Genomic DNA, 13,353 nt, shown 5'->3' on the forward strand with positions numbered 1-13,353 from the left:
CAGGCAGCGGCAAGCGGCAGCTTTATAGCGGATCCCTGGAGCCTGTGATTGGTCCAGAGGGGAAGTGCGCGCAGGAGCTGAACTGCTATTGGACCAAAGCATTTTTTTTAAAATGCGTCATTCTCCCTTGTCAGGCGGGAAAAACTTCCTCGACTAGCAAGATTGAAAAAAGAAAAAACGAGCTTTGTCCTGTTGTCGCGGGACCAGGGCGGTTAGAAAGGCACATTCAATATCAATTTTAAGATTTTATTTGTCATGTACATCATAGGAAATATGGTTATGTAGAAATGCAATGGAACCTTTTACCCTATGCATAAGATGAAAAGCATACAACAATAACACTGCACAATTAAACACACATTAATAGTGTACTGGAGCAAGTCACGAATGTAAGAGTTTGTTGATGCCTATTGTCTGTGTGATTTGAGGCTTGTCTGTATTTTTGGGGTGCAATCAACTCTGTTTTGTAGTTGTATTGCAGGCCTGTGTGGTGTGGCCTGGGCCTACAACAGCTATGGCTTATTAAACAGATGTTTGACCATCAAGCAGGTGTTTTCCCTGACTAAAACACTACAGTATTGTTTTCAAACAAGGTAGTTATATTCGATTAGGACTGTAGGAGTGGGAATGATGTGGCTCCTGTGCAGTGTAATCGATCGCTTAGGGGTTGTGTTGAGTCACTTTCCAGACTGTGGACACAGCCACACTACAATCGATTTCCTTACATATAATTAGAAAACCGCTTTATCATTAGTGCCTTATCCATCTGTGTGCCTCTTTAGCCGTAGGAAGCAAACATGTTCATTTAGATCACCTATGGTTGTTGGAAAGGATCCTGGCAGCAATCCAATTGCTGTACGGAATATTTAGATCGCAGATGTATTTCGTAACAGGTTGGTGGCCCTTGAGAGCCGTCTGAATGAGAGCAGGTCTTGGTAAGAAGTGCTTCTGATGAACTGATAAGTCAATATGAGTAAACATGTAATAAATTATTCCACATGACCTCATTATTAAATATTTATAAATCTCATAAATCCGAAACGATTTTTGGCACTGTTAGAAGTTGAGTTTCCCGGGGAAATAAATGTAGGAAGTAAGCCTTTAGTATCAGGGAGGTGGCTCTTAAAAGAGCCGTTGTTTTTATGGTGAAGGCAGTCTGTCTAAGCTCTCTCTCCGCGGATGCGGCGGGCGAGCTGGATGTCTTTGGGCATGATGGTCACTCTCTTGGCGTGGATGGCGCACAGGTTGGTGTCCTCGAACAGACCCACCAGGTAAGCCTCGCTGGCCTCCTGCAGAGCCATGACGGCGGAGCTCTGGAAGCGCAGGTCGGTTTTGAAGTCCTGGGCGATCTCCCTCACCAGGCGCTGGAAGGGCAGCTTGCGGATCAGCAGCTCGGTGGACTTCTGGTAGCGACGGATCTCCCTCAGAGCCACGGTTCCGGGCCTGTAACGATGGGGCTTCTTCACGCCGCCGGTGGCGGGAGCGCTCTTTCTGGCTGCCTTGGTAGCCAGCTGCTTGCGGGGAGCCTTTCCTCCGGTGGATTTGCGGGCGGTCTGCTTGGTACGGGCCATTTCTGCGCTTGTCTGTGCTAGTAGAAACACTGGAGATGGCAAAGCGAGTCGCTGATTTATACCAATCGGCTCGGGTGCGTCACTGTGGCGCTTGTACAACCCGTCTCCTAATTGGTTGTTTTCTCAACATAGTATCCTATAACCTCGCTGCCTATTGGATGAGATCAATTTAAACATTAATGGCGGTTTTTCGAGGCGGGAAGAATTTTCCTTTGTCATTCAGAAGGTGGATGATCTAAGCTTTGATATGAGGAAGTATTTGAAAAGTAAGAAAGTAATGGATTGCTAAAGATATATCTTGTCACGTGTAATCCTCACGAGTGCTGGACTGAATTTGAGCAGATGTTTTAGTTGACTCATGTAGATGCACATTTTAGTTAAGAAAACAGAGATTAAATACTACTGCCAGTAACTGTTTTCTAAAAAGCATTTATGTGTAGTCATACAGATTTAGAATATGGCAGTGGTGGACATTGTGTGTCTACTTAACTCTTATGTTGAGGCTGCTTAATCTTTTGAGAGGTTTGCGATGTTAAATTCTTGTTTTCTACCGCTCAACCCTTACCTACGCGGAGATTCAGGACCTGAAGTGAAACACTGCCTATGGTAACTTATTTTTGGTATATGGGATGCAATGTATATTGTAATAGTTCCTCATTACACACTTTCATTCTATTGCTAAATTTTTCTACGCTATTCATAATAAAAGCAACTGGTTATATAGCAACTGGTTTTTATAACTATGTTGACCATGTAACTCTGGAGGTTTTGATTTTAAGCCAATACGAAGCTAGCTTTTGTTAATAGCCCGCAGCTTTATCTCTGTAGTGCCTAACCGTGAGGTTGACATTGCTAGGATGTCGCTTGCTTTAGAGTTGTGTGTGGCTCTTAAAAGAGCCGTTTGTTGGACCTGGCGGTTTACTTGGAGCTGGTGTACTTTGTCACAGCCTTGGTACCCTCGGACACGGCGTGCTTGGCCAGCTCGCCGGGCAGCAGAAGGCGCACGGCGGTCTGGATCTCCCTGGAGGTGATGGTGGAGCGCTTGTTGTAGTGCGCCAGGCGGGACGCCTCGGAAGCGATGCGCTCGAAGATGTCGTTCACGAAGGAGTTCATGATGCTCATGGCTTTGGAGGAGATGCCGGTGTCGGGGTGCACCTGCTTCAGCACCTTGTACACGTAGATGGCGTAGCTCTCCTTCCTGGGTCTCCTCTTCTTCCTTCCCGGTTTGCCGGCGGTCTTGCTCACCGCCTTCTTGGAGCCCTTCTTGGGCGCTGACTTCGCTGGCTCAGGCATCTTGTCTCAGTCGACGTTCGATGTCATTTGTTCGCCAGCGTTTGCTGCATATATACAGGCCACATGCAAATTTAACTGTGTTGTCGCCACTTGCTGATTGGTCGGCCTGCTCACATGACCAAGGCGGTTTCAGCGGGCTAGCGCTGCTTTCAAACAATGAAAAGTATCCTCTGCAAACTTCTGTCAGAGGAGAGACTGACAATATTATAGCAGAATCCACATCGCATCTGCGCACCTCCCTTTCGGATCCTTGGTGGATATATCTTCACTGTCAGATGAGTTTGGTTCACATTTGGTTCACAACAGTAAGAATCTCACACACAGCTTCCAGCCACTGCATTGTCATATAAATTGTGCGCATCCAAAGCATCATCTCCTCAAGCGGACACTGAGACACCGTGATGCTCCTCAGTTTCACGATATACGCTGAAGTAGTCACACCTTATACGTCAGAATCAAACGCAGAGAAAAAGTGTAGAAAATTTGAAGAGTAAAGGGACAATCTTTGATAACTTGTCCATTTGCATAATTATAAACTTGTGTCCGCCATTAAAATAATCGCCCCATACATGGATTCTAATTTTGCTTTCCTATAAACAGCATGTACAATATTTATTTATTCCCCCAATGCTACGATGGGGAAATCGTATAATTTCATTGCATTCCCCCCCCATCATTTTCCTTCGGGATAAATAAAGTTGTTCTTATTCTTATTTCTATGTGCTTTTCCCAAATGTCAGTTTGATGTGTACGAATTCAAATAATCTAAATCCGGTATAATTACACATGTCTGTGTTTACTATGTCAGCAGACTGTTAGATTTTTCCATTCTGTCTACAAAGATATAGGGCTTATCATTTTTCAGAGCGTTTTATATGGAGTGCATTTATGGAGTTTACAGTTCTAGCTTTACAAAGAAATTGTATCAGCTATGTGGTTTGCTGCTTGAGACTTACGAAAAAACACGAAGAAAATATTTCACAGCAGCTTGAGGAGTATCACAGCATGCAACAAGAACATTTAAAGTAGTAGAATGTAATTGAAATAAAAATTGTCCCTGCCCATTAAAAGTATAAAATATATATTTAAAAATAAAAGAAGTATCAAATTTAAATCTAACTACTTACCGCTACCTTTTGCAAGTTAAGGAGTGTAATCATAATGTTTATATTATATAATTTTTCCTTTAATTTGTACGAGTTACTTTAGATTTTTTTTTAATGAATGCTTCTTATGCTATGTAGGCGGATCAAGTTGTGGCAAACTGACCTGCAACTTACAAGACTATTAGCCCAATAAAGTGAGCATTGATTTTCACCTCACTTACTTGCCTATACTGACTAATGTAAACTATGGTTATGCAAATGGTCAGCCATTTATGGGTAGTTAACTACCTAATGTGTCATGATATTATAGTAAGTAATAGACCCAGTGGGTTACAATGGTGATCATAACCATTTGTGAAGGAGTTGCTCTAAAGGTCAACTTGTGGCTCTTAAAAGAGCCGTTTGTTGGGGCCAGTCGTCCGGCAGCAGGTTTATTTCTTTCCCTTCTTGGCGGCCGCCTTCTTGGCCGGAGCTTTCTTTGCGGCTACTTTCTTGACGGGACTCCTCTTCTTGGCCGGCGCCGCCGCCTTCTTAGCGGCGGTCTTCTTCACCGCCTTCTTAGCCGGGCTCTTGGCGGCCGTCTTCTTCGCCGGGCTCTTGGCTGCGACCTTCTTGGCGGCGGGCTTCTTAGCGGCGGCTTTCTTGGTAGCGGGCTTCTTCGCCGCGGGTTTCTTCGCGGCCGACTTCTTAGCGACGGGCTTCTTGGTGGCTTTAGCCACGGGCTTCTTGGCTTTGACGGCGCCCGCCTTCTTGGGCTTGACGGCTTTGGGTTCCTTCTTGGCCAGCTTGAAGGAGCCCGACGCCCCGACGCCCTTGGCCTGGCTCAGGGTGCCGTTGAGCACCAGCTTGGCGAGGGTGGAGTTGATGCGCTTGTTGGTCTTGACCACGTCCACTCCTCCGTTCGCCAGGCTCTTCTTGATAGCCGCGGTCGACACGCCTTTGCGCTCCTTGGACTCGGCGACGGCGGCCACGATCAGCTTGGGCAGGCTGGGTCCCGTCCCCTCCTTCTTGGCGCGGGGAGTCTTCTTCTTAGCGGCCTTGGCCGGGGCTTTGGCCGGCGCGGCCGCCGGGGCTGGAGCTGGAGCTTCTTCCGCCATGGAGTTGGAGTGTTCGCGCTGTCAGACAACGGACTTGTTGGGACCTCGAGCGGGAGGCGGGACTTATAAGGCGGGTGAGAACCGTGGAGAGTCAACCTGCTCCGCCGCTCCGCCGAGCTGCGCGAAAGCGGACACACTTTGTGTTTTCTCCTCTGCTTTTCGACACAAAAACACACCCGAAGAGGCTCGTCGGACACGGTTTTCTTACGGAAAACGCAAGAAAACACTCTCCCCTCGGATTCACGCCATCTTCTAAGACGGGCATTCACGGGGTTTTACCAGTCGGGAGAGAAACGTCTCCAACTTCGATGTGTTTTCAGCTCGACGCTGCGAGTTTCCGTCAGGAAACGTCCGATAAAACGACTAAAATCGTCATAAATAAAGTCGACATCTCGATTTGTGAGGACAGCGGACATCTGGGAGTAGATTCCAGGTGAAATTTTAACAGATCTGTGGATTACTGGTGTTTTACACGGCGTGTTTTCACCGGCCTCAAACACAGGCTTCCTCACGTTTGCCATCCCGGGCGGATCTTCGGGGGAAACAATGTCATGAGGAAATTTATATTTGTTACCAATAAATGACTCACCTTTTTATCACATAACATTATAGAGCCATCGAGAACCTGTATTCATTCCAGACGAACGCAATATTGTGATAGGAATAGTCTGAATTCGAGACCGACGTCATTCCCGTTCAGTGACAGTGAGCTTATTATACGTTTAGAGGTCAGGCAGAGGTCATATGAAGCAAGAAGATAAACACAATCCACCTTTTTAATTTAACATACCGAATTAATAGCTGATGTAATCTTCTTTATCAATTACTTTGAAAACCAGGTAGAGGCCATATGAAGTAAAAAGATGCAAACCCCCCAATAAATTAAGGGTATTCTAACACAACTAATCTCTGTCTAATATTCTAAATCATTTAATTTTTATTTCTCTTGGGATATCATCATATCAGAACATCTGCCTGACCTAGATTATTATAATACTGATAACTTTTTTTTTTTTACTGAAGGATTTGGTGAGTAAATGGAGCTGAGCAGCGGTTACTGATCTAGATTGCTTTGTATATCTATCAGGAGACATGGATGATAAAGTTATGGTTGTGAATTGCTGAAAATACAAAAAAATCAAATACAGAGCAGTGTTTTTCATACTTTGTATTTTATCTTAATTTATTTTTTATTAATCCTCACAAGATCTCATACACTCATGGTGGTATAAATCCAAAGTGGAGACATTTTCATATTCAAAAGATGGATAGAGAAGTTAAGCTGGCATATCATACTAATATTTGAATGTAAACTATAAGAAGACATTTAAGAAGTGTATTGATAAACTACCTACATGCTTGCATCGACTGGACAGGTTAGTGTACAAGTTTTAATTCTGAATGCTGCAATCAGGATGACTCCTAACCTTTACGAATTACCTTCATCTCAAGGATCCATACAATAGTCTCTGTGACACTGAGACTCCTTAGCTGAACTACAAATCCTTGTATGAAGCTTTATTTTATTATTTCATTTAATTGAAATGGTTCGAATGATCATACTGTATCAGATGATATTAATGGCTTTGTTACTTGAATGTTATTGATGGGAGGGTGACATTTGCAGATGAGTAAAACATCTGAATAGGCCACCTAACTAAAATTATCTTCAGTTTGATATGTTTGAAATGTCTTTCCTTGTCTTTATTCACTTTACCCATTGATCTATTTTATGAGAGCATATTTGTGTCATTTCATGATGCTGCTTTTGTGTGAACACTGCAAACATATTTCTGGTTAGCAGTAAAGAGTATATTTGCTAATATTTCATAAAAGGCAAGATAGGGCTGTTACCATATCGATAGGGTAGTGTAATGGGTTTTAATGAAATACAATTTTCATTTCACATTGCCCGTATCAGAGTTGGCATTCACTTCATATTGCTGTTACTGTAGGTAAACAATTGACTTACAAATCTGTTTAAACACATTCTCAGAATGCTGCTGTTACATCTGTATAGGTTACTTTGGTGGTTTGATTATTTTTTAATTTCATGTTTACTTGATTATCGTGATTTTTCAAGTTACCAGAGACAGAAATCCCCCTGAAACTAATGGTTGGAAACAAAATATAGTACTATAATAGCATTGTCTAATTATTTCTTTTCCCAACTCAATTGATGAGATTGTATGGGCTTAAAATGAATATGGCAGGATGCCAAGGGGTCAGTTATTGTAACTGACCAAGTAGGTGTCTGGCATTACTTATTCAATCAGGACTGAAACTGAGATTAGGACTGCTAACCCACCAAGATGTAATTGTGCTGGATATAAATTCCCATTATCCTTTTGCTAAGGCCATGGGTCAGTTACTAACGTCGAAAGCCTGGGGTTTTACTCATCTGACAAGCTTCTCGTTCAGGATCAGACTAGGACTATTACTCTAGATTTTGTGGGTGGCTCTTAAAAGAGCCGTTTGGTTTGATGGGGAACCGCGGGTCCGGTTTAGCCCCCGAAGCCGTACAGGGTGCGGCCCTGCCTCTTCAGAGCGTACACCACGTCCATGGCGGTGACGGTCTTCCTCTTGGCGTGCTCGGTGTAAGTGACAGCGTCACGGATGACGTTCTCCAGGAACACCTTGAGGACGCCGCGAGTCTCCTCGTAGATCAGACCGGAGATACGCTTGACTCCGCCGCGGCGAGCCAGGCGGCGGATGGCGGGCTTGGTGATGCCCTGGATGTTGTCGCGGAGAACCTTGCGGTGACGCTTGGCGCCTCCTTTGCCGAGTCCTTTGCCTCCCTTTCCTCTTCCGCTCATGTTTTCTGCTTCAAGGTCGAAGACACGAATGATGCCGAGCAGCGGCAAGCGGCAGCTTTATAGGGGTTTCGTGGAGCCTGTGATTGGTCCAAAGGGGAGCGCGCGCACGAGCTGATCTGTTATTGGTTCAAAGCAAATGTTTGAATTCTCCTTCGACACAATAGATGGTTTAGAAAACGAGTTTATGAGATGAGATGAGAACAACTTTATTTATCCCGAAGGAAATTGTTGTGCCAGAAATTGTTGTGTTATCTAAGAAACTTCTGTTTATTTGTAGTATCTACGTTGGAATAATATCAGAAACTATAATATATTAATTAGTAAATAAAATTGAATATATACCAAAACACCCAAAAGAAGCAAGGATGGTGACTTGTCATACCAAAAGCTATCAAAAAAATAGAATAGCCTTTCATTGTCATTGCATTTCAAAAACACAACAACATTAATGGTGCTCCATGGTGTAGGAAACAAAAACAAAAAGAAAGTATGTAAGAAAGTAAAAAAGAAAGTACACAATATAATGAATAGAAAGTGTCGCAATAATATGAGATTGCAATTGGAGCAGTCGGTAATACCCTTGTCAAAAGAGGCTCTTGTAAACATGCTGAGATGAGGTATATTGCACTTGTTGATCACATGCTTGACTAATCATGTAGATATAAATAAAACCAATAATGGATACACTGCGAGTGATCGCACTAGACAGATGTTGGAGGTGTGTTAGGTGGTGGGTTATGTGGGGATTTGTGTGTAGTGATCATGTTGTAATGTCTTTGGGGAAAGAAGTTGTCTCTGGGTCTGTTTGTGCAGCTTCTGCACGTACAATAGCGCCCTCCGGAGGGCAGCAGTTCAAACAGGTGGTTGCAGGGGTAGGAATTTTCCTAGATGTTTGCCAGAGATGTGCACTCCTGGGTATATGAAAGAGTGAACTCCTACATATTCCCAATTTATGTGGAGTGGGGCTAGTTCTAGGCCTCCTCTCCTGAAGTCCAGAATTTTTTTTTTTGTGATGTTCAGCATGAGGTTTTTTGCTGTGCACCACTTCAGTTTCCACATCTCATCTCTGTAATAGATGGTGTCATCTACTAATTCAATGCCAGTGTTGGAGAGATGGTGGGGTAGCAGTCATGTGTGTTGTGTGTGTGTATCATGTGTACAGGAGGAGGGGTCAGTACACAACCTTGGGGGGAGCCAGTGCTAAGTGCTATGCTGGAGAAGAGGTGGGGGGGAGGTGTATCTGACTGCCTGTGGGCAACCTTTATCCAGTGGAGTCAACAGAGTTGAAGTTTATGATGGGCATGGAGTAATTCCAAGGTGGGGGGTTCGCCTACCCTGGTGCCCTCAGCGCCCCTGGCTGCTGATCAAACCGGTCATGGCTCTTCTCAGTCTTGGTGGAACAAACTCCCGAAAAAGGTGAGAACAGGTCGGTCGCTGCCCATCTTTCGGCGTGAGCTGAAAACATACCTCTTCACCAAGCACTACCCCACTAATCGCACTTAGCCCAACCCCAAAAACGAAGAAATTAATGTATGTATGTGGTTTTGATATGGCTATTTGGTAGAGTGGTGACTTCTGACTACAGACCACTGGTACTTTGGATCTTCTGTGACTGTATTGCACTTTTTGTAAATTGCTTTGGATTAAAGCATCTGCCAAATGACTGTGATATAAGGCGGTATATGCAAAATGGCTGTAGTTGAGAAATGGGGACATGGTGGACCTGATGTGCTGCGAGACTAGTCTCTCAAAGCGATTCATGACCATGTAGTCATTTAAAAGGTTTAGAATTCGCAGGTTTCTTCCTCTAAACACATATTTGCAGGAAATTACGTTGTAGAGCTTGTTGAGCCCATTATGCCCCACACGGACTAATATGAATCATTCGCATTTCTGCAAAACCGAGCACAGGCGGGGGCGGGACTTGGCAATGACTGGCACCGCGTACGACCAATCAAACGAGAGGGACGAGGGTCAAACAGTGAATGTAGGAAGGGGAAGAGCGGATAGCACATGGTGAATTGAAATGAGTCGATAAGTCGGCTGAAAAGCAAGATGATTGAATAAATAAGATTTTCACATCAAATACATTAATCATTCTAGAACAAGACAGCTCAAATTGATACATCGTGCCGCCTATTGCGAACAGACGTGCTTCGTAAGGACTGATACGTCAATGTTAGCTCAAGTCGGCGCCAGGACGAGGTTCCCAGGACCAGAATTTGGGAATGAAGCCTTTAGTATCAGGGAGGTGGCTCTTAAAAGAGCCGTTGTTTTGGATCAGACAGGAGGCAGTCTAAGCTCTCTCTCCGCGGATGCGGCGGGCGAGCTGGATGTCTTTGGGCATGATGGTCACTCTCTTGGCGTGGATGGCGCACAGGTTGGTGTCCTCGAACAGGCCCACCAGGTAAGCCTCGCTGGCCTCCTGCAGAGCCATGACGGCGGAGCTCTGGAAGCGCAGGTCGGTTTTGAAGTCCTGGGCGATCTCCCTCACCAGGCGCTGGAAGGGCAGCTTGCGGATCAGCAGCTCGGTGGACTTCTGGTAGCGACGGATCTCCCTCAGAGCCACGGTTCCGGGCCTATAACGGTGAGGCTTCTTCACGCCGCCGGTGGCGGGGGCGCTCTTTCTGGCGGCCTTGGTGGCCAGCTGCTTGCGGGGAGCCTTTCCTCCGGTGGACTTGCGGGCGGTCTGCTTGGTACGGGCCATTTCTGCGCTAGTCTGTGCTAGTAGAAACACTGACGATACCCGAGCGAGCCACTTATTTATAGCAATCGGCTCGGGTGCGTCACTATGACGGTTATACAACCCGTCTCCTAATTGGTTGTTTTCTTAGCATGTATCCTTCAAGCCCGCTGCCTATTGGATGATATCAATTTGAACACTGCGCGAGATTCTCGGCGGGAAGAATCTTCTTTTGTTAATTTAAAAAAAGTCTGCTCTTTAACCTCTTGTAATTTAAGATAAAGACATGGTTTTGAAAGCTGTTTTTTAACACAGAAAACTACTCAACAACACACTATTTGAGCCTTTTCAACAGATTTACAAATTAAGCGAAACATGACGGTTAAATCCTCTCCTTGTTTAAATAATTCATCTCTTTAAATGAAATCCTTCTCTTTATGGGTATTCTTTGGATCCATCGATACTCCCAACTTGGATCAGAGGTCCATTCATCACCAGCTAATGGGGGGTAAGTTAAATGCCTTGTCCAGAATTTCTAAGACTACATTTGACCTTCCCAGGTCATATGTTGACTGCCCTGGCAGTTCTTAAAATACAAGTTCTGCAAAGTACAAATCCATTCCACTTCAATTTAGTCATCAGACTGATCATATGAAAACTATGTTTTCACATCAGTGACTGATAGCAAGACATCGGAACGTAGGGTGCCAGCCAAAGCAAGCAGTATGAATTATAAAATCTGAGGACAACAAGAATAAAACCATGTTTTGCATGGTGTGATATCTGCAACATAAATCTAGCATTGATTTTAAGGATTTTTTTTTTTTTCATTCCCACTACAAGATTAAAGACAATGTTTGATGCAGACTTTTTACCTGTTTTACTTAAAATTATCTCCAGAGATCTGCATTACCTCAGACTGATAAACATACAGGGAAGCCTCTCATTATGCTGACTGAAAACACTAGTTAGTAGACCTTAAATATTTAATGTGTCTAAATAAGATGTCAGGAGACTCGGGCAGCTGAGAAGACTCTCCCTCTGCACCTCTTTACGCAACACCAGTCAATTAGGAAACAACATATGGAGAAGACCGAGGTACCAGAGGGAAAAAAAGACACGTGTAAACACACTGATGAAAAAGAACCACTGATAATGCCGTGTTGAAAAAAAAAAAAAAAAACATCAGCTACAGTCCTGTGAACTAAGCATGTTTCGATGTAGGTGCTTCACATGACCATTACAAAGATTGCTGGTGATGTGTGGCATAATAAGACCACAAAAGTTTAAAGCATGTGTGACACTGAAAGATATTTATCTGTGTGCAGATGTGGTAAAGGTGAATCATAAATAGAAAACAGGTTCTACTGTGACATCGTTCATTATGGTTTGGATAATGTGGTTATAAAAGTAACAGTTGAAGTCCTGGGGAATATGTTTATATATATATATATATATATATATGTAAAAGGTTAATATTGCACGGAAGAGGATGATGAAAAATAGGGGTCTTTAAAATCATGATTGAAATTTAGTTATCAGATTGTTATTTTCTGATTTGTATGTAGGGCTGTTGTCTGTATCTGTGTAACTTTAACTGTGCTACTTCCTGTCTTTGCAAGGACAGACTTGAAAAACATATTTGCATTTTCAATGTGGTTTTCCTGGTTAAATAAAGGTTGAATACAAATTTAAAAATTATATAAAATGTGGTAGCATTTCTTCTTGCCAAACATGTTAATTTTTAATTTGGCTCTTAGAATTAAATGATGGTCTGGACATTGAATTATATTTTCATATTCATTTTCAGTAGCGTGGCAACAGATTGACCTCGAATAATTAATTTATCCAAATAGAATAAGAATGTAAAACAGTGAATCTCACAAAATAAAGTACAAAATGAATACATTTTGGCAAAAGGCAAAAATACTCCACATCCAACAACTGTAAGTCTAGATAGGGGGACTATTTTTGTAAGCTCTTCAAAAAAAAAAAAAAAACCTAGTCATACTTTTTGTAAGCACTTAAAAAAAAAAAAAACATCGTCATACTTTTGTTCTTGGAAGTAGATATGATGATCAACACCCACAGGAGGAATTAGTTGTATATTTGCTGGAAGCATTAATTCATAAGGGCTGGAATATCTGATGTGTCTCAAAGAGTTGTCAGGAGACAAGATCAGACTCAGGGGGTCCTGTCTTTGGCACCTCAGCGCCTTTCAGGCAAGAAAAACAATGCTGTTGTGACAACATTAAAGATGACAACATTAAACATCTGCTGGTTTGTTTGTTGAGAAACTTTCCATACAAAGCTATTCAAGTCATATGACAACACATTTCAAGATCCATGATATTGTTCGTCAAAGCTCAAGGACTGTAATATTTAGGTGCTCTTATTAAAAGAATAACAGAATTTGCGTGACCCATCATAACAAAGTTGTTCTGTTGACTGTTTTGGAGATCAAGTAAAGTTGATCAAGTCAAGTTTAAAGAAATGTGTTGGAAGGGATTTAGTGGCTGCTGGTTTGCATAGAAGAGTAGGTCCTTCTTAGAGGATTTGCGACTTCTCTACACTCACCCCGGTGCTCTACTCACCATTCTGTCCAAACCTAAATTAGAGGCCATGAAGGGGTACATCACTGCTTCCCCCCGCAGGCTGAACTCCACCACCCTTCCTCACCTCTCATAGTCTGATCATTCTTCTCTAAGAGAAAAACATAAAACCCAATAATACCCCACTACTAGTGTTTGAATATAATCTATGTAAAAAAAAATAAAAAAAAGACCT

The 13,353-nt window shown here is 43.1% G+C and overlaps 5 protein-coding genes across 5 annotated transcripts; all 5 read right to left on the reverse strand.

Moving 5' to 3' along the window:
• Positions 1–260: 260 nt before the first annotated feature.
• On the reverse strand, positions 261–1,916 carry LOC147226375 (histone H3). Its single transcript, XM_086160309.1, has one exon. The coding sequence runs from the start codon at positions 1,569–1,571 to the stop codon at positions 1,161–1,163; it is 411 nt and encodes a 136-aa protein (XP_086016435.1). The 5' UTR covers positions 1,572–1,916; the 3' UTR covers positions 261–1,160.
• Positions 1,917–2,111: 195 nt separating this feature from the next.
• On the reverse strand, positions 2,112–2,906 carry LOC147226376 (histone H2B-like). The gene has a single exon (XM_086160310.1). The coding sequence runs from the start codon at positions 2,862–2,864 to the stop codon at positions 2,490–2,492; it is 375 nt and encodes a 124-aa protein (XP_086016436.1). The 5' UTR covers positions 2,865–2,906; the 3' UTR covers positions 2,112–2,489.
• Positions 2,907–3,377: 471 nt separating this feature from the next.
• On the reverse strand, positions 3,378–5,109 carry LOC147226377 (histone H1-like). Its single transcript, XM_086160527.1, has one exon. The coding sequence runs from the start codon at positions 5,065–5,067 to the stop codon at positions 4,402–4,404; it is 666 nt and encodes a 221-aa protein (XP_086016653.1). The 5' UTR covers positions 5,068–5,109; the 3' UTR covers positions 3,378–4,401.
• A 2,462-nt stretch (positions 5,110–7,571) lies between these two features.
• Positions 7,572–7,883, reverse strand: LOC147226378 (histone H4). The gene has a single exon (XM_086160727.1). The coding sequence runs from the start codon at positions 7,881–7,883 to the stop codon at positions 7,572–7,574; it is 312 nt and encodes a 103-aa protein (XP_086016853.1).
• Positions 7,884–9,208: 1,325 nt separating this feature from the next.
• On the reverse strand, positions 9,209–11,034 carry LOC147226379 (histone H3). Its single transcript, XM_086160829.1, has one exon. It carries the CDS (start codon positions 10,588–10,590, stop codon positions 10,180–10,182), a length of 411 nt encoding a protein of 136 aa, XP_086016955.1. The 5' UTR covers positions 10,591–11,034; the 3' UTR covers positions 9,209–10,179.
• Between the last annotated feature and the right edge of the window lie 2,319 nt (positions 11,035–13,353).

The sequence above is a fragment of the Fistularia commersonii genome, chromosome 15 (assembly GCF_037954325.1).
Source record: "Fistularia commersonii isolate RoL2024-O1a breed Wild chromosome 15, RoL_Fcom_v1.0, whole genome shotgun sequence".
Lineage (NCBI taxonomy): Eukaryota > Metazoa > Chordata > Actinopteri > Syngnathiformes > Fistulariidae > Fistularia > Fistularia commersonii.

What these genes read in the sequence shown, in the direction of transcription:
- LOC147226377 (XM_086160527.1), bottom strand. Translation starts at nt 5,067, where the DNA reads ATGGCGGAAGAAGCTCCAGCTCCAGCCCCGGCGGCCGCGCCGGCCAAA.
- LOC147226375 (XM_086160309.1), bottom strand. Translation starts at nt 1,571, where the DNA reads ATGGCCCGTACCAAGCAGACCGCCCGCAAATCCACCGGAGGAAAGGCT.
- LOC147226376 (XM_086160310.1), bottom strand. Translation starts at nt 2,864, where the DNA reads ATGCCTGAGCCAGCGAAGTCAGCGCCCAAGAAGGGCTCCAAGAAGGCG.
- LOC147226379 (XM_086160829.1), bottom strand. Translation starts at nt 10,590, where the DNA reads ATGGCCCGTACCAAGCAGACCGCCCGCAAGTCCACCGGAGGAAAGGCT.
- LOC147226378 (XM_086160727.1), bottom strand. Translation starts at nt 7,883, where the DNA reads ATGAGCGGAAGAGGAAAGGGAGGCAAAGGACTCGGCAAAGGAGGCGCC.